Source organism: Ascidiella aspersa, chromosome 2, assembly GCF_963924565.1.
Source record: "Ascidiella aspersa chromosome 2, kaAscAspe10.2, whole genome shotgun sequence".
Taxonomy (NCBI): domain Eukaryota; kingdom Metazoa; phylum Chordata; class Ascidiacea; order Phlebobranchia; family Ascidiidae; genus Ascidiella; species Ascidiella aspersa.
Window position 1 is genome coordinate 18,134,497 of NC_139448.1, and position 21,027 is coordinate 18,155,523.

General features: G+C 39.9%; 1 protein-coding gene across 1 annotated transcript; it reads right to left on the reverse strand.

The window, feature by feature from the left end:
• Positions 1-1,762: 1,762 nt before the first annotated feature.
• On the reverse strand, positions 1,763-7,685 carry LOC146164149 (serine/threonine-protein kinase PLK3-like). The gene is made up of 8 exons (XM_083381859.1): positions 7,009-7,685; positions 6,121-6,372; positions 5,719-5,930; positions 5,483-5,627; positions 3,909-4,058; positions 3,415-3,820; positions 3,124-3,295; positions 1,763-3,007 (listed from the first exon to the last, which is right to left on the reverse strand). Exons 1-8 carry the CDS (start codon positions 7,654-7,656, stop codon positions 2,497-2,499), a joined length of 2,496 nt encoding a protein of 831 aa, XP_083237985.1. The 5' UTR covers positions 7,657-7,685; the 3' UTR covers positions 1,763-2,496.
• Positions 7,686-21,027: the final 13,342 nt, after the last annotated feature.

Sequence of the window (21,027 nt, forward strand, 5' to 3'; positions counted from 1 at the left end):
AAGCTTGTTAAATTAATAAAACATTTGTTTTATTAAACCAGACAAAAGTTATATTCCACCTAACGTTGGTTTAAAACAATATTCCTTAATTGTTTTTAGCGGCGGCCCAAATAATTACCAAAGCTTTGCGATCTAATTTTATTCACTGATTTATTTGCAAGATTGTAGTAAATGTCGCTTTGCTCTTGCTATTTTACTAATAGTTATTAGAAAATCCTCTCTGCAACCACCTTAATAAATGTACCGGTAACCAAGCCCACACGACATATGGGTTAGGAAAAACTGATTTAGAATACAATTGAAAAAATGTTTTAAAAATGTAATTCTAATTTAAATAGGCTACGATTTTAATTGTGTGACATTTTTTTTATTTATTTAAATGATTGCTCGTTGTGCTTTCATTAGGCAAATTATTTTGTTTGACAGTCAGCGTGTATCGCATGCGAAACAAAGTTAGCCTACATAATTTTAGTTTAACTATTGTCTAAATATCGTTTGTAACACTCGTTTCAGGAAATGTATATGTACCGCATTGATTACAGCTGTTTTTAGTATACCAGTGGCAGTGTCACAAAAAAATACGAGCCCTGTGACTGTAAAATCTTACTGAGTCTAAAAGTAAATGACCAATCTTAAAAATTAAAGATGTTTTAGCAGCAACTGCGAAAATTCGCCACAAAAATATTGCTTATGTCCCCTAAGATTGTTCAAGTCAACCATGTTTTTGTTACAGTGTCCACAGACAATTTAAATATCAAAACCTCTTAGGGAACACTAAGTTCAATTTTTGCTTTGGGCTGCATTACGCTGGCGTCCAGTCTTTTCCAATACATGGGCTATTTGTAAGGATTCAATAGAGTTTATTCGGGTAGTATAAATGTCTACATGTATCGTAAAAGACTTACTGTAACTATTTGTGAAGAGCAATTCGCTGACCTTTCCCGACTTCTTAAAGGGTAACAATAGACCCAAACGGGTTTGCACTTTTATATTGAAAAAGTTAGTCATGTGAAAAGTTTACTCGAAAGAACATGTTTTTGCTTATCGCTTTACATTGTCCTGTACTCACTTTCACCAACCGTAATTATTGTGAGCCAGAACGCCCGGATAGGCTATACTAGGTTGTATTGGCGTTTTCAAACAAATATACGCTTCAACGTCCTATATACGTATGATTGTGCTAAAATGCGTCATATAAACGCAATACCAAGACGCCGTACCTGTCGAACGTTGACCTCTACGCAGAAAACGTACGTAAAGCATGGCCATAATTGGCATCAAAAATAGATTAGACTGCCAATTAGTGAGCAGGCCGATCACGTTGTCATATTTATCACGTACGAAGTACGGTGCAGTGTATTTAGTCGACATAACACATCCACGCACAGTAACAGATATCAAAATGGGACTTTAGAGAGGGTGGAATTTATTTTCAAAAGCTTAAATTATGGTCGTTAAATTTTTCGATGCAGACGTGTCCAGTAAATAGGTGTAAAAATAACTATGAGCGGAGACAATTACCGGAGTTTTGCGTAAGCTTCAGCGATATCCAACCCTACGAACGCATGAGAAATGCGTAAAAATAAATAAAGATAACCTTTCACGACTGAGCACTCTCATTACCTTGAATATGTTTAAACTGTTTTATATTAAGTTTACGGACATAGCCTAATAAATGTTTAATTTGCTGAAAACTAGTGATAAATCTATTCGAATTGTGCAGTTTAAAACTTCTTATAGTACTCAAACGATGGTCGATGCTTTCTTTTATTTTGGGCAAGATTCGATTGTCACCAATCAACAGAACAAGCATGGTGCTGGCCGAACACATGAAATAAATAGAACTGCGTTGAAAATTAGGAATAATAAATAAACGAGCAAAAAAAGTGTGAAGTCATGACAGCAGCGGTTTCGAAGTTGGCAAAGCGTGACGCCCCATTCCTTCTCGTCGTATGTTAATAAAACGGGTGGTAAAGGACTTTTTTAAGTTGAACGTAAAAAAGGCTTGGCGAAATATCGGATAGAAAACAACAAAAATAAATAAGGCTTATGAACTTATGGGATATTATTTCGCAGATGAAAGATGGCAGCACCCTGAAACAATAATCACTTACAAAGATGTTTTAGAAAACGTAGACAAAAATAAAAATGTATCAAAGAAACCCGGATAATACACAACGCATCTTACAGATGCCAGTTTTTTCAGCAGCCAAATAAATATAAATAATCAAAATAATAAATAAAATAAAAAGAGGAATCGGTAGGATTGACATACAAAAACGCGATGTTATATTGTACACAATAAATAAATAAGATGCAAAAAAACGGACGTCAAAAAGTAGCATAACATTTCAAAAAATAAATATCGTAGAACTGCAATGTTTCGACAATACTGCAACTGTCGAGCTACTACGTAAAAGTATCGAATTTTTCTTCGGACATTGCACACAAATCTGTTTCATTACGAGCCGTTCGTTGAGCAAAGCCGTTTCTGGTTCAAACAGCGGTGGCGAGGGCGGACGGTGGACAATTGCGGCGACACAGGACACAAAAGGGATGCGATTCGCAGTTCACGTCAGTGAACATCTGGTGGAAAAGCTCATGCATTACAGCTAGTCTGTCTGGCATGCTTTTGGGGGCCGCTGAGGCCAAATCATCGGCGGCAAAACTAGACACATTCCTTTCCTCGTCTATTACTGTGAACCTCATGGCGGACTGCCGGTGCAGTTGGCTGATGTTGACTTTGACGTGATCTTTGCAAAAGTTGATCTGTAACGTACCGTCGCTTAAGTACATGGCCACGTATTCGTCAGTGCGAAACCAGGTGAGCATTCTAGCGTCGCTCACTTGACCAGCCGCCAGGGGGTCGCTGTTTCGGCTCAGGTTCTTTTCCATATAGGCGGTAAAGTTGCGCAGCATGTTGGCGTAGCGTTCCATGGTTGAAGGTACTTTGTCGGAGGGGAAGCGAATTGCGCCCTTCGAGTCACTGGAAACGTACTCGAGTATTCTGCGTGATAAGGTGCTGGTTAACAAAATGAAATACATGTTAAACAATATAGAAATGTAATTTAAAAATATTACTTAGATAATTATTTTTAATTCCCCTACAGTTGGTAAACTTACTTTCCGCCGGGGAGGAGTGCCAGATGTTTTCCGTCGTTAAAGAGAACGCAAATGCGACCGTTGGCGAGTTGATAGCCGAATCCGTAGCGATTCGAGTAGTCGACCCATTTGCTTACCCAAGAAAGAGGTGTGGCTTCTTGTTTTGTGTATTGGCTTGACGTTGCAGAAATTTCTGTTCGTAAAAGTAAAGTATAACAAGTTTACGACCTTGTAAATTAAGTTACATTATTTAGTATATGGGGATAATTTAATACACATAGTAAAAAATTGGTTTGTTTGGCAAGTAATTACCTGGGCGACAAACTTGCTGTTGGTTTTTCGACTTTTTGCTTTCCTTGATGGAGGCGGTGGCTGCGCGCACACATTTTCTTGGCGAAGGAACCCGGCTGAGCTGCTTCTGAAGACGGCTGGCAATCCTCTTCACTGGACTCCTGCTTCCCGCTGACACCGTCACCGCGGCGTTCTCCACTGACTGCGACAAAGCCGTCGCGCTGTTGATGCACGAGGTCGCGTTTTCCTTCGAGACGATTTCAGCCACGATGGTTTCCTCGGCGAGCTTCTGCGCCGACAGTTGAGCGGCGGTGCTTTCTTGATGTGCCGCTGCCAGGCGTGAATCGAATGCACCGGCGATAGAAAGTCCCGGGATGTTAGTGACGGGTACCTCGATGCCAGGCGAGTTTTCGAAGCGCTCCGAGTGCTGTAAGACAAATAAACGTTACCAATCAAGCCCATATGCGCTCGTGTTTAACCAAATCGATAAATGGCGTGACAAAACGACCACGAACCTTAGTAAAAAAGGCGTGTGCTTTTATTTCGTCAATAGTGGGTCTGGACTTTGGCTTGTGACGCAACATCCACCGTACGAGGTCGGCGGCCTCTGGGGAAACTGTGGCTGGCAGGCGGTAGCTGTTCTTCAAAATGCAGCGGTATGTATCCTGGAAAACAAAAACAGTATATTGTTATAAATTGACCCGACACAAGGAGTACTTTAATTTAAAACGTTCTAGTACAAATGGAAAACGTTGCAGGTGTGGCGAAAAGCTTTTTAAGTTTAGAGGAAATGACTCATTACGCAGACGCGCTTGTACGCGAACTGTCAAAGGCCTATCTAGGCGTCATCACAGACTGTTATTGCCCTTGATCTGAAGCTGCTTTAGTCACGTTACGCTCTGGGCGAAAAGTCGTCCAACGTACACGAACTTGTCTATGACAAGTTACTGTTTCAAGGCAATGTTTTTTTGCTAGTGGAAAACATTTTATATCGTTATCTTAGATTTGTCACTGCACTTAAATACAAAATCGTTGTTTAAACTGGCGTCGTTTTTGTAATTATATTCGCGCCGTTTGGTACAGCACCGACAAGTTTACAGACATTTCTCTCAAACTGGAATGTAGGGAGAAACGAATATTTAACAGTGCCGCGCGCGAATAGCTTGGGTTGGCCAATATGGGAGCATTGTCAGCCTTTGACTACACGATCTAATCATAACAGTGCCGGGTTAAATATTTCGAGACTGGTCTCATGGAAAGGTGCGATGTTGACTCTTGTCTCGATAGAAGGCATGACTAACGCTGAGTAAGAGTGAATAAGAAGTTTCACAATTAAAAACAGGAAAGTCAGGCTTAAGTTCATGTTTAACCCGATACAGGCAAATGACAAAACTAAAATTAATGCATTCAATGCGCAGGCATCCATTTTTTTCAAATCTACAAATGCTTCCTGTTCGCATTGGCGTCACGATCCGCTTTTGACGTCAGCGCTCCATGTTGCCTCGTTAATACGCCTCCTGTACCGGGACCCGGACCCCCGAGTAGTATTATTCTACGACGAACGAACAAGGGCGATAAGAGCGTCGCCCAAAAATTCCTGTCTGCAAATATCCCGCACCAACGCTTAAGAAAACAACGGACATCAATCCAACGAAGTTTCGCCCACACAACATCCCAGTGCCTATCACGGCGCGCCCCCCTGGTGCGATTTACGAATGTCAGTTACCGTCTCAGTTTTATGGCGCGTTGACAAAACTTGTACGTCAGCTATTTTCAGTTTTACGACCTCTGTTGATAAATAATAGTTTTCTGGGCGCGCCCTAAGTATATGTTTTGTTAATTTTTGCATATTAAATTTCTAAAGGATACACTATAACGAAGTTTTGCGTTAAACGTAATCAAATTTCAAATGTTGAACTCTTTCGATACAGTTTTAAATTCCATTATACGGATGGAATTAAATCGATTGCAGTCTGGGCCCCCTTCCCTTTCATCGACCGGGATCGCTTTAGGCAACTATCAAGATTCTTGCTTATGTATACAAAGAGACATTTTTGCTTAACGAAGAGAACGAACTACGAGAACTCACCCGAAGACACGCGGTTTCAAAGGGAGGCTTGCCGACGAGCAGAGTATATAACAAACATCCCAATGCCCAGATGTCCGCCTCAGGGCCGTGGCCCTGTCTCTGCAATACCTCGGGTGCAATAAAGTTCGGTGTGCCGCAGATGGTTCTAAAAAAATAAAATAAAATGTGATTAGAGCAAAAGCAAATTATTACGGTCAACTAGACGCGCATAGAAGTACGGCGAAGTGCATTCTTACTTTTTCTTTCCAGCCTCGACCTTGGTGGCCAGTCCAAAGTCGCCGATCTTAACGGTCATGTCTTCTGTGAGCAGGATGTTCCCAAGTTTGAGGTCTCTATGGATGATTCCTTTGCCGTGAAGATGTTCAAGGCCCTGGACAATCTGCTTGGTAATGCCGCTCACCTCTTGCTCCATGAGGTACTGCTTCTTTCGAAGATACTGCGCCAGACTCTGCGAGAATTAAATATACTGCACTTATAGCAAACACGATGTACTTGCGACTAAGTACGAAACCATCTTATTCTCTTTTTTTTTAATTTTTTGTTTACTGGGGCGAAAAGTCCGAACCAAAGCCAGACATGCTATATTTAATGAGTCTCGCTTCCCCAACAAGTGTACGAACGATTTGGCGCCAGCTTACCTTTTTGCTGCAAAGCTCAAGCAAAATGCAAATGCTTGAATCGTCCTCGAAGCTGTGGTAGTATTCCACGACGTTGGGATGACCTCGGGCGGACTGCAACAGCTCCACTTCAACTTCGACCTTTTCGCGTTGCTGGGGTCGAACGAGCCGCGACTTATCAATAACTTTTGCAGCGCAGACAACTCGCTTTCGCGGCACGTCGCAGCCGGTGTGCGGAGATTGCACAACTTCGTAAACGCGAGCGAACCCGCCCTAGGAAAGCAAACAGCCTAAGTTCAATTGATATTGCTCTATTATAATTGTGTTTGTGAAGGAGCGCGTGCTCCTCGCTTGGCTATATTTAGGATGAAGCAAGTCGCAGACACCAGGATTGCGTCACTTAAAGGTTACATTTTTTTAATATGATCTATAAATTTATATGATCTCGTAATTTTCGCCCAGTGTGCAAGCAAAAATAATAAACAGTAGTCTTCCAAATGCTTACATTGGACTTTTTTATTGCGAAAGTCACAATTTGCGTCACTTATATGCAGACCACCTGTCAACTCCTATTCCAAAAAATACAAACTGCGCTTGCAAAGTATCAAAATCGATCGGGAGTGCCAGCTGCATGTAACTCCAATACAGGAAGCGATTTCAGCAAATAATTTCCCAATTTACCAAATCAAGCGTCACGATGCAAGTCAAAGCGCACACACATTGCACAATCCTCTCGCGGTTTCGTACCAGTTTCAGAACGTGATTAAAATAGTTTAAACGTCATAGGCCAACGGTTTTGCTAAAAACTGAAGCGAAAACAGGCTTTTTAGTTATGGCAACCCTTTAAACTAACATCGTAACACGAATCTTCAAAAGAGCTCGGGTTTCATGCTAAACACGAAATCTTACCTTGCCAAGAAGGCGTTTCTTCTCATAAATGGTGTCGTTTGAGGAATCCACCAAACAGCGGCTATCTTCGGCGAGTGCGTGGTCCGATTTGGCCGAAGAAACCGATGACGATATTCTCGATCGACGGGTTGCCCCTTGCACCGCTGTTTTACTGGAACTACTGACCTTCAAACGAGACATGAGGTTGCTCGTGACTAGGTCGGTATTTTCCGGTCGAAGTGTGTTATTGTTGTTAGCATTAACGTTTAAATGGCTGTTGTAGGTGAAGCACGGCATGGTGTTTTTGGACTGTTGCAGCTGGCTGCTGTCACTGTTTTGTTTTAATCTTGCGTCCGATTCGCAGCACGAGGACGCCGCTGAGGAATAAGCAGAACTGGGGTTTGTCTCTTGACCGGTGTACGTTGATGAACAGGCCGAACTTCGTCGGGACACTGAAAAATTGCTAAAAGACTCCCTTAACTTGTCATTGAGGGTTGTGCAAATACCACTGTCCGCCTCTGTCTGGCTGTGCTTCATATTATCAGCCGTTAGTCTTCTTTTTTGCGTCTGCACTGGACAGCTGTGCCGTGTGAAACTTTGTCTTGTTGGATGAGCTTCACCGTCACACATATCCGTTTGTTTCGTTGGGTATCTCACGCTAGTAGACATTCACAAAAAATACTTAAATTTCACTGGTGGTATCTGCAAGACATTAATTAAATAGCTTAAACAACACATTATTAAACACCTTTTACCGCTGTGAAAAAACGATATTAGCGCAAACCTTTCGCCCGCCAGTAAACCTGTGTTTGACGTTACGCAGAGCAACACGACATATAAAAACAGAGCCCAGAATAAAATTGCCTTTTTTCCTTCCTTCCTTGCGCCGTGTTGCGAAGAGAAAAGAGAAACAACACAGCGTCCTTCATTTCTGCTCGTGGCGCAACTACGCCTCTCGGGAACCGCCATGCCTTTCGGTCGTGGTCAGCAGAAACTCGGCCCTGTTTTTGTGGGAAAATTAACAAAACATGATCAAACTGTATTTGCACAGTCTCCGGCGACGACCCGAAACAAAGTTGCACCAACGTAGTCGTAGCTGTGTGATAGCTCAACTTATATGGTATTCTAACGTCGGGTTCGGAACTTGAAGGTAAACATTCTTCGCGTGTTCTGTCAGCCAGGCTAAGTGGCCGTGGTGTCAATGAACATGGGCAGGTGATGTAATGATAAGTGACGCGACTCGTTGAAACACATGTCCGGGATTTTTAGACGTTTGTCGGGCCGTGTTTCGGCGTGCCTTCGAGTGGCCGGCAAAAGGAATGCAAAACCTTTTTCTCGAGTTATCTCCCATAGTCGCCAAATTATTTTAACAACGCGTGAGTCGGATCTATTCAGACGGAATGGTTTCATTATGAAAGCTTGTCTCGTTTTACTGGGCGTCCGCATTGGTGAAATTCCGTTCTCCCTTGGGATTCCTCCCATCCCTTTGCTGTGTGATTGGATGCGTAGAGACGATTACCTCACTCTTTCGCCATTGTTGATGCATACCCAAGTACCCTGGCAAATTAAACAATACATTGTGGAGGGGAAAGCATTTGTTTGCATACATCGTCGGTGGACGTAATGCTACAAGTAGTTCTCTACTGCGATAGAAATGTGACCCGATCTTAGGTTACGATGTTCAGTTGATAAAAAATACCTCGTTAATTTGTGTGGGTGTTACCTTGCAAAAACGTGGGCAAAAGTGCAGCTCAATCAAATCGATTGTCATGGTAACAAATCAACATGGTTGGCTCATTATTGAAACAGCCTTTTTACGGCGATTGTCCAAGGGCTGCCTACGTGGAGTTTAGTGGGACCTGTCTTTGTCTAGCTTCGCTTTGTTGTAGGTTTACGTTGTTGACTCGTTGCGTAGTCACGCAATACGGGGCTTTCCCGGCATTCCAAATTGTTGAGGCCATTGTGCGCGATCGTTTCAGTTTTCCTCCAAAGGCGATGCTGCGCCACTGTTCTGTCACCCATGTTATTGTGTACCTGTCATTAACGGATAGGCGCCTTTTGTAGCTGGTCCTCAAAGGGCGTGCCGATGGCGGTTGGGAATCAATGGCAAACCTAAATCCGGAGCCCAGATAGCAAGTGAGAGCTAACATGGCTTCAAAGACGTCACTGCGGTCTTCGGGCCGCCACTTTTCATTTCACATCGCCTTCCTTTACAGCTGAGGGCGAGGTCAAGCTTTGTTTGGCAACGAGGCCATTCAATTAGTTGGAACTGGCGTTGTAAGCGTACCAGCTTAATTATAACCTGCCCTCTAGTCCCATGGGGGAACCGATTAGGCGATTATTAACAAAAGGTTATCCGGCGAAGGCGCGACATGCCGCCTAATTGCACCACCTCCACTCCAATCCTTCATACAATTTTTCGAGATTTAAATGTTGTCGACCTCTGTGCTCTTGAAGAATGGAAATTATAATGTGATATTAGCACTTCCAGACTCCCGTTCTTTGGCAGGTTTTGTGGTTTCGTTTGACGCATAGCAGCAACTCAACTTCCTCTGTTGTGTAATTGTAGCTTGTAATTTCCGCACATACAAAAATGCTTAATGACTCGTTTTTGAAATGTCATGTTGGGCCACTTTTTATGGTGGGACTTTGTGCTAACCGGATGTCATCAATATGCCATTTCTGGAAAGAAAACTACTGTTGCGCCAATTAAATTTAATAGATTAAGTTACCACACTAAAATCGTTTTGGCAAGAGTGATAGTAAACTACTTTTTTGAATATCGCGACAAAGAAATAAAACAAAAGCGCAATCAGCTTCCTATTTGGGCGGTACCCGTGAGGTGTAAATTAGCTGTGTGTTAAAACCTCAGACCCGCTTTTATATGCGGCTTTATACTGGTAATTATGTTGACATTGCGGTTTTGCTAGAAGTGTGACAAATTTTATTATATGGTATTTGTTCCACAAATTAAAATCCCATAAATTAGCTTTACATGCCAAACCCATACTTACGCAGCCTTTTATTTGGATAAATTCGGTAAAATTGACCTCATAGATTGTTTGACCTTCATATGTCTCCCAATCAACTTTGAAGCAGAATATGTCATTAACTTTTATATTTTCGGCGGTCTTTGTATTTCCTAAAATGAACGCATTATTGAAAAATATTTCTAATAAACTTCAAGTTAAATGCTATTTTGTACAAAGGATTTACAATCTATGTAACACATATAAGAGAATATAAAAATAATTTTCAAGATAAATAAATTAATTTTAAGTTTTTTACAGGTTGCATTAAATTATGTGTGTTTGACACTGACAAGGTGTTATTATATTTAACAAGCGCAACATTTACTCATAAAATTATTTTGACTTATCCGTGACCGAAAGGTGATTACCGATGATAAGCCTGTTCGTGGAAATCACTCCTTGCGGAAACCTAACAGACAATCGCTGCGAATTTTGTCTGGAAAATTTTGAATAAACCTTTGCAAGTTAAAGAGGCAATCGTCTTGCCGCCTAATGGAGATTAAAAAAAATCTTACAAGCGATTTGTGCGCGAGATTGCGGTTGTTGAGTGCTTTTATGCTGACTTCCCAAAAGGCTGCAAATCAATTTAGTTCAGTGACTTGGGGTTAAACAGTGAAAACAATTTTCAACTTAATTTTCTCGAAAGAGATGCAGAGGCGATATGCATGCAAAAAATGGTGTTCCTTGATAAACGAAAAACGCCTCGGCCCCCACTGCGGTTGTGTTAATGCTAAACGTTCACGCACCTTTTTTCTCTGGTGCTATTTTTGGCTAGGTCGTGCAATCGCGGCGGAACGTGTTTTTAACGGGGAAGGTAATGCTCCTTATTAAGCGTTGAAAGGCCGGTAAAAAGCTTGATATAATCTTGGCCGCAAGTGAGCTCTTGTACCACGCCTTGCCACAAACAAGTATAAACTTTCTCTCACTGCGGCGTTTTACTGTACTCTGTTTTTCGTGTGTACGTCGTCGTATCATGTATCGCTTTAGTGCAGTGGTTTTCAACCTTTTTCATACAGCGACCCATTTTAACAACCCAATGTAACTAACGACCCCCTTGCAAAAATTTTGATTCGGACCTATGTAATACACTTATATATGCGCAATATCACAAAACACATAATTAAAATAACAAATTATAATACCACTCTGTTAAATTTATTAAATTCATCACCAACATTAGTGATATGGCTGGTGTTGCAGCTTGACGACAAGCTTGTCTATGCGTGGCGCAGCGCTGTTGTTGCCAGAGGACACCTTAGATCTGGCTTTACTTGTGACATAATACCCAAATATTTATCTTGATAATAATCGTTATTGTGATGTAATAACTAGTTATTGTCACCACTGTTAATAGTTATTTTGCAGTACGGTAAACACCTGTTTAGCTTGTGATTTCTGTCTTTATTTAATCCAAGAAAAAACATAGCGCAATATAAGTAATTGCAAATTGAATTACAGGTTAGAGTTTTCGCTTAGTTGTTTGACAAATTTCGAGGACTGGTGTGTACAAGTTCTTTATTAAACGTAAAAGTGTGTACTGTTCCTGTGATTGATACCGGGAGCTAAATAGTAAGCCTACACTGTTAAAGTCATAGTCAATTTCGCAAATTGCTTCCTGGCTGCATCCTGTTTGAACAGGTGACTTTTATTCAACTGTTTGAACATTTACTGTCAACAACATTCACTCATATCATTACAGATATTTTTCATGTTAATTAATTGGCATTATCGTAATAGTGATTGGTATTTTATTGTCGTCTTCGCGACCGCCGGAGAAAAGGCAAACGACCCACCTGGGGGTCGCGACCCCCGACCCCCAGGTTGAAAACCACTGCTTAAGTGGCTATTCTGTGAAAATTACTGTGCGAGGCCATACGCTGTTTTGGTGCCGTGCATATTCAACTTGTCTCAGGAGGAGCGTCATTAGTTGGGCGTCGGACGGGCAGCCTCCGGTGCTACTTGTCACAAGTGCCGCAGTTGTCACTGACTGGACGCTTGATTCCTTTTATCTGAAGGACCGGCTTTCATACGACCGTGACATGGTCCTTACGTTATCAACCGCAAAAGGCTTGCTGTTTTGCAACAAACAGCACGCAATCACCCGGTGGGCCAAAACACATGCGTCACGCAACAATACTTGGTGAGCTTCTGGGGTTTGCTGAAAACAACGTATTAATTGTTTAGGAAACGATGGGTTTCGGGACGGCCATCAGTGATTGTTATGCTTCATCGTTTTAATGATAGCTGTGGCCAGCTGTCTGACGAGAATGTTTCGACCTTAACTTGCCAGCGAAGTATCTTTAAACACTACAACAGCAAAACACGCGTGTTCCAAAACGTAAATTGATTACCTAGGAAACTTCCAACATCTTCTCAGAATAATTGCTCGAACTGGTGATATCAAAGGAGGGTAACATAAATGCCCAATGTATTTTTTCAACATACGAACTATACAATATTTTTGGTAGCTGCTCTGCGACCCTACCACATTAATTTTAACACTAACGAAATGAGTTGTCAAACTTTAAATCTCATGAAAGACATAAATATATACGAATAAAAATAATAACAAGATATGTCCCGAAATTGAAAAATGCCCCATTTAATAATACTTGATCCGAGATTTTTTTGAATTAGTGAATTAAAAGAAGTGGTCCTTTAAATTGCATTATAGTGTGCATGATCGGCACTGGCAATAATACATTAAAGTAGTTTTCGAGAAAATAGTGATTAATTATTATATCTGACCTTCAATTTTTGTATATCGGAAGCCTTGGCTAACTAGTTACTCGCGTTTATTGTATTGTTCGTTAAATTTAAACAAAACATCTGGCCCAAGGCCATGCCATCCGAGGCAGCCCACCTAAAAAGGTGGCGTAAGTTCGATAAGATCGCTATGGTCATGGCCATGCTCTGAACAAGTCTTATTGTTTACATAAATGCGAGATATTTCTCTTGGCTCACAGATAATTTGTTTTGGCCAGACGTCGGCATCTTGTGTGTAGTATAATGTGCTGGAAAAACACGCCTGCACCAAATCAATATACTAACACTTCGGAACTCTGCTAATGTTGTTTTAACCGACGACCGATACCTGAACGACTGAACGTTCGCTTTTGCTTGGATTTAGAGTTGACGAGGGACGCTCACTTATTTATGATTTTGTTGTTTTGTTGTCTGTTGCACGTTGAAACAGTTTTATAGGCAGTAATGTAAACGACAAATTGACCCCGCCGCAATTCAGTTTATTTTCACGAGAAGCCTAACAGCACGTATTTTATTCTGTCGCACACCTCACCTTCTCAATTGCCTTAGTCTCGGTGTTTTGTTTAACAGCAGCTGTTGATCTAACGAGAAACAAATTGTGTCACGTCTGATAAACAAATGCAATTGGATCGATATTTAGGTTACAATAAGAATTATAAAATGATGTCACTAAGTTGTCTTTTCTTTTAATAGACAAGCTTTATGGCACGCCATTTGATGCTTTTTTCAGTAACTAAAATATGTAACCCCCACCATCTGAAGTTTTAGGAGGTTTAAGGAGGCTATTTGAGCGCAATCGAAATTTACTTTCTGTCACAACATGGGAAAGCACATACTGCGTTTACAATTTTATGGCGCCATCGGCGATCCGATATCTTGTTGTCACTAACTGTCCGCATCAATGATTCAGTTTGCAAATCCTATTTCGGTGTTGTCTTTCGCTTGTTTCGACAACAAATTAAGCCCATTATCGAAGCCGGTTTGTCGAATCGATCGCTTTTGCCGTATTTCGATCAATTGTTGCCATAACCTCCGGCATAAAGTTCCGTGGCCGTTCGAGCTCCTGTGGTCTCTTTGGCGCAAATCGTAGTTTTATCTGCGATGATTAATCAGTGGCGCCACACGCGTTCTACCTTAAACTCCGCACACTCGCGAGTTATAAGTTGTATTTAAATTGAACTTGAAGTGATTTTTGTTTTAAAAGCAGGTTCTAAAAATAACATTTTAAACATTTTGACTAAGCAATTTTTTCTTCTTCAGTGTTGTGCATGAATTTGGAACTATTTCCTTATCGCCCTCTAAATCTTTTGCGATTTTAGTCCACATGTGTAGTCGAACGAAAGTTGCGAAACGAAGTCTTGCTTATCATACTATGTTTTTATTATTTAACGTATACTGCAACAAAATAAAAAACATCACTGTTTTCGAAAGGTGAAGGACGACGATTTTTGCTCTAGCCGGCTAAATGGGTACAATTTGATGTGTTAACGATGGACGTGCCGATGTGCACGTCTGCGCATTTACATTTCTCGAAGATAAAGGAGCTTTTGTGGGCGAAAACGCTTTCCTAAATCACGAAGCTGTCACATTAGCGAACCGGATTTGCTTGGTGCTGATGGTGCCGATGATTACACCAAGGTTCGAAAAGGATTTCGCTGTAATGTTAAACGAAAAGTGTCAAACAAGTTTGACTTAAAATATTTTTTTCGAAACATGGAAAAGAAATTATTTTCTGATATGTTTGGGATGCTTAGGGTCTAAGTTAAAAACTCAAACGAAGGATTGTAAAATATAGTTCACCATCCGGCCAATTACATGTCATCGCCCACTGGGGTGATTTTTGTCGAATAGTTTGTAACCCTGGGTTATTATGAATTGATTTATCACCTCAAAGTCGAATAGGGCGCTATTACAGGTTAACCGTTAACCCATTTTTACAAGGCGGGCCTCTGTTTAGACAATTAGACTATACGGTTACTGTTAAAATGTCGACAGACGTGGCGAAACGTCTCGCAATGGAGCACTTCAAGTGGATTTATGTTCGCCGAATCTCACTTGTGACGTCACAAGCCTTTATCAGTCCAACTGGAGGGCGCCTATTTGTGGCAGGAGTGGCTTTGTCGCGGAAGTTTGCGTTGCTGTTTATAGCGCCGGCGCTCACTGGTTGCCAACCGGTCGCTCGACGCAAAGAAGGAAAACATTTGTCTCCGTGACGCAACACAAAGCGCGTCGCTCGATCGACTTTGGAAACATCAAGGCTCGGGAAGTGGCGTATTGATTCGGGCGCGGTTTCATCACGCCAATTTTAGACGCACGCGAGGGAATGCGCAGTCGTGCGTGATCCTACCTTGCTAGACGTGACTCGTCGGCAACTTGTACCAGACGCTGCAATAACACAATGTTCGGTAACTTTTTCGCTTTGGAAAGCCGTGATGTTTTGAACCTTGCCGAGTGCACCGCAAAATGGAAGATGTTTGCACCGATATCAATTCAGGTCGATGTTCCCATAATTGTTCCGTGAACCGTTGTTAAACATGACCAAATTTGACCAAACGTGATCTGGCTGATGGTGTTATCGAAGCGCGGATCGGATTGGTTTTTATACAAACGCCAATCACCCGTTGCTGCAAAACAGCAGTAAGGTCGATTAAGAACCTTTCTCCCGACATCAGCGACCAAAAGTGTACATTTTAATCTATTTTAATACGCCTGGGTTAGCGTTAAGCAACCAAGAAAATGCCTAAGAAATCCTACCAGCGAACCACTTAACTGCATATTCTATAGAAAGCTTTTCAGGTACATCTATTCTGGTGGCTTTTGACAAAATCTCATTTTGTATTTGATCGGCCGACGAGTAAAATGAAATCATGGGATTTTAAAATGCCTAATTAAATGTGTAAGTAACATACAACCTGCATATTTGCGGCTGCGGTCCATGAATGGCATTTTTTTTTAAGTTCCATGAAAATCCGATTAGCTAAACGTTGTTGTACCCAATGAGTAAGTCCTATCGATCACTTAGCCTTACACTAGGGCTCTAGGCTTTTCTTGATATAAGTATACGCCTAGATTAATAATTTAAAACTGTATACTGGCGAAAACTTATCTTTACTGTTGTTTATATTTGACAAAGATAAGTGTAGGCTTTAGTTTAAAGTTCGTTGTTTGAAGTTGCTGGTATTCGGGCCGGATAATCCACGGCTTAGTGCTGTAAGATATATCACGAAATTTGCATCGTTTTGTACAATGAAAAGTCAAATCACATGCATCACTAAAGTTATGGTGGTGTGTTGCACGTTGCGCATTATTCAAAAGTTACGAATTTATAACAATAGTGTGTCATATAAAGTCATAACATGATTGTTTATAAGTTTTTGCTTCTATATTGGTAGTAAATAGCACAGAACAACAAGAATACAAATTAATAAGTAAATAATCATGCAGAGAGCCACTATATACTTTTGTTAATCGACATATTTCCTATTTTCAAAACCAAATATCGCAGTTCGTACAAAGAAAAGTATCGCGAAAACATATAATATCTTAAGTTGGGAAATTTTCCGTATCCCCGCGCGGATAGCCCACAACAGCACATAAATATAAACTGTCATAAAAGCACATAAAATGACACACTTAACATTTAGAATCGTTGATGACTGCGCTTCAAAAAGTAACCGCTTGGGGTAAAAGAACAGCGATATTTTTTGGGTAGGCTACGCTATTGCACGGACCGGAATTATTTAGCCTGATAATGAATTGAAAAGCCAAAAAGGCCGAGTAGATCGACATTATCTTGATTTAGACGTTTCAATACGAGCTCGACCTTTTTGGCTTTGCAATTTTTTTCAACCGGTATTTCTGCTTTGCAATTATTTTCAACCGGTATTTCGAACTATTTTCGACCAATAATTACATTTTTTTTCGACCAATAATTACACGTCATTGGACAAAAGCAAAATACTTGATACACGATTTTGTTGCGATTTACCGAAAGTATATTGGTTAGATTACATTTTAACAAACATATTAAGGATTTTTTCTTTTAATTGCAGCCATTTTAAACTGACGCTTTTGGGTTTGTTTTGATGGTGCATTATACAGGTTACAATCAACATGTTACAATAAAAAAAATTCCATGGCAGACGTGCCCTACCGCAACCTAAAGTCCGATGCCAAAATAAAGGTTTGAACTTCCAAAGGGCCGTTTGCCTTGGTTTCTGTAAGGGCGTCTTCTAACGGTAACTTTTAATCGCCCATCTCGTAAGCAATTGCTCTAATTCACTTCCTCAAATGCTCCGGGCAGGCCATTTACTACTTATTAGACCCTGTAATTGCACGTCAGCTTATAGAGGTTTTATCTTTGGAAAGTTCTTGTTTAGTGGTATGTTAAACATTATAATGTACCAGATTTATAAGTATATAAAATATATTATGGTTTACCGAATGGTGGTATAGTGTACATCAAGCTTGCAATTTAAATATATTCACTTTCCGCCAAAATATAGTTAACGAAGCGCAAGTTCTCCACTAATACAGGTATAGGTTTTTAGTGCCTCTTTTCTGATCGAATTTCAGCGTTGCATGTTTTATATGATTACATTTGAGAATAATAAATGAAATACTATAGCCTACGTGGAATCAGCTATATTTGTTTATCTTACGCAAGTCGCAAGTGTTGTAAATGGCAGTATTTTATTTAACTCAAATTAGTGCAATAAATTGTTTTCTTAAATACGTGGAGTAAATTTTAATTTTGTCCATCTATTCTAATTTGTCACTGTGAATGGGAATTATTTAAAGCAGTTTTCAGAAGTTGCTTACTTTGAGTTTTTTGAAGGCGATGCCAAGCCTCAAATATTTGTTTTTATGGCGTTGGCCGTTTGTAATAGATGAGCGTGGCTTTGTTAGGTTTGCGACCAGTGTTTAGTTATTGGTCGCACCTCGTTTATCATAATACTGGTAAAACTAACTTTAATCAAATTATATTCGCACTTATAAATGTACGATGGCAAAGCGGTGCACTTTGTTCGCATAACCAGCTTAGCAAACATAGATTTGAAATGGCTGTGGTTACAATTAATCCGGAGTCAGCTTTTATCAGGAGTATGTTGCTAAAAAGTGTCGGAAGATATTTTTTATATTACAACAGTTAGATATAGCTAGCTTCAGTATCCTGACTATTTAATGTCCTAATACGTACGCTACTACAAAGAATGTAGCACACGTAACAGTTCTTGCGCAACACTTAACAAACGAGAATCAATGGTGTTTTTGTAACCCCAAATTGCGCTAATATTGTTGTGATAACCTATTGCATCTACCGTGAGGAAACAATATACCTCAATTTTCTTCCCATTACAAAGCGGGATTATAATCGCTTACAATTTTGAGGGGCTTAATCAAAGCGTGAAATTCGAGTAAAGCCATATGAGTAGGGAGAACTGGGACCGCATGTTCTTCCATTTAGTTGATGGTTTTACGATCGCGGTTTAGACAACTTAATGCTCGAAACATGAGCAGCAATTTTACCGTGACTTAAATAATCACCAGGAATCCAAATCAGAAAGGCACTTAACTAAAAACGGCCGATGAACATCGTATGAGTAAAGTGTCACTCAAATTCTTAGCTTGATTCAGTCGTTTGTAAACAGTGTTTGTTTTACATCAGTTTCCCCAGTCAATCCTATCACAGTTGTGCATTCAACTGTTACTTTATACGATGTTACAATTACACAAAACCTAGAAGACTAGAAATAAATTTCGACATTTCTGCTATTGCAAATATACAAAAAAGACTGATTTTTAAGACAAATTAGTCATAAGAGAAAATACACAGTAAACAGCAGTGCAGCGCTGTAGGAAAATAGGTTAACGTTGGGTTTTGAAAAGCTATATTTTATTGCTTAACCCCAATCGGTCTTATTAAGTCATTTTAATTGTTACACCAACACTGTGTAGAACGCTTAAGTTGTTCAGTTTGCGACACTCTAATGCAAAGTTCCTCAACTGGTGGGTAGTTCCAGTAGGGAACGTTACCTTTCGTAATTATGTAGGGTTATCTTATTAATGTAGGGTTTTTATCATCATTGTTCATAATAATGGCTCAAAAAATTTTTTTTCATCTATTTTTTTAGGACAAGCGCCATCCACTGCTGTTTTATGCACATTTCGTTTTGCCTAACCCAGTGGTTCTAACTCCTTTGGAAAAGTTTGATGGACTTATTTCCGACGAATCCAGTGAGGGGAATATCTATGTCTGCCTTTTTTTTACAAAAATAATGTCGAGTGCACATGTCAGGAGTTAATAATATTTGAAAGCATTTTATTACTGCAATTAGTACGAAACGGAATCAATGTGCGACGCCCTTAAAACGTTGAAACGGCTCACAGTTTATAAACTTCTCTCCTAACCTGCCTTGTAGCTAAACAAAAGTGACAGCTGTAGGGTTAATTCCACAACTTGTTTCAAATCATCTTGATGCTTTCACCCAATTATATCACTACTCATTTTTTTCTTACTACGTCATGTGCCGAATCAATACAGTGTACTGTAACCGGAAATACTTTCTTGCTTCTTATTTCCAGAAGTAGTAAAATTAACGTTAGAAACACTAATGCAGACAGAGTAAGATCGTATGTGTAATAATTTAATTTTTCCTAAAAGCTTTCCGAAACATCAATAACAGTTTTTTTTTTTTAAATGATTGTTTCTATTTAAAAATCTAAATTTAAACCAAAATCACATTTAAGTTGGATGATATAAGTATAAACGCACAATTAGTTGGAAGTTTGACCATACGCAAAATACATATGCGTATTGGTGCAAGTTATGAGAAGAAACTACTTTAATCCCTAGTATTTTTCGCGTGTGTTGACATAACGATTTATGACTAAATTAGTCTTCATTGCCTGTCACCATACGTCATATGTGTCTCTCTATTCCTTTCATCGACAGCCTAGTTTTTCACGAAAACTATGTGATAATAAGAGTTATTTTAAGTAGTGATATGTGGCCACGGGTAAAAAATGGTTGAAAACCACTCTACTAATGTAAAGGGTGCATTGAAATCCCACATACCTCTTTGCAGTACAAAATCGCTATTTGCTAAAATTAATTACAAGTTTCGCAATTGGAAACCTTTAGGGCTGGTTCTCCGCAGCACACAGTTTGAGAACCATTACTTCTGTACTTCCGTAGGGGTGCGCTAGCTGTACTACAATATTTAACTTTTGATGGTGATTTTAATGATTCCATGTGACGCTTCGCGTTAATGTCCTATGCTTTATCTTTAAATTTAAGTTGTGTAGTTAAGTAAATGCAAAATGGGTTCATGATGTTGATAGTTGCACATTTTTAAGCTTTTGATTCGTTTCTAGGTGTTTGGGTCCCTTGCTTATAGTCAGGATAATTTGGTACAATTTTTTTTGTTCATGTTTGTAGCTAAAAACAAGTAAACAAATCAGATCCGCGTTAATTGTGACGTATTAAATGTTTTTCTGTAAATTACTTTGCCTACTAATGGGTTTTCATCATTTGTGCTGTGTATGTTTTTTTATCTCACGTATAGAATTAAAAGTCTACTCAGGAAAATCAAATTGAAAAAAACTTTAGAAGGATGCTGAGTGGAGTGTTCATCTTACCGAAATGCATTTTTGGGGATTTTTTGTGCAGATACCGTTGTGGTAATTTTTGTGCAGATACCGTTGTGGGATCAATGGGCCTCACAAATTGACAAAATCATCTTGATAAACAAATGAGCGAATAATTCGCGATTCTTGATTGTGTGCTAAAGACATCACGTATCCTATTTTGCTAAATTGGACGTTTTGTCAATTTAACCCAAACAATCGTTTATTTTTTTGCGCGATCGCTTTGTTGCCATATCCTTAAACGTATATAAACCCGATTGCAGTTATATTTTTGCGCACTACAAAAAATATTTGCGCTGTTGAAAATTTTCTTTTGGGAAACACTGAAGGGCCCTATACCCACTTTTACCGGCCATGTATTGAACACATGGCCTTTTCAACTGACTATACTCCCGCATATTTTGGCGATTCCCACATAATTTAATCCACTTCATGTGGCTCTTGATTTAACTACTGAATTTGAAACACGGCTCGCAAGCTGAGAAGGTTGCCAACCCACCTATAGGCTATATGGCATAGGTAAGCGGTATGGAATTTGCAAATCTTTCAAGTGGTTAAACTTTGGAGATAGTAGATAGGCCTACCGGAAACC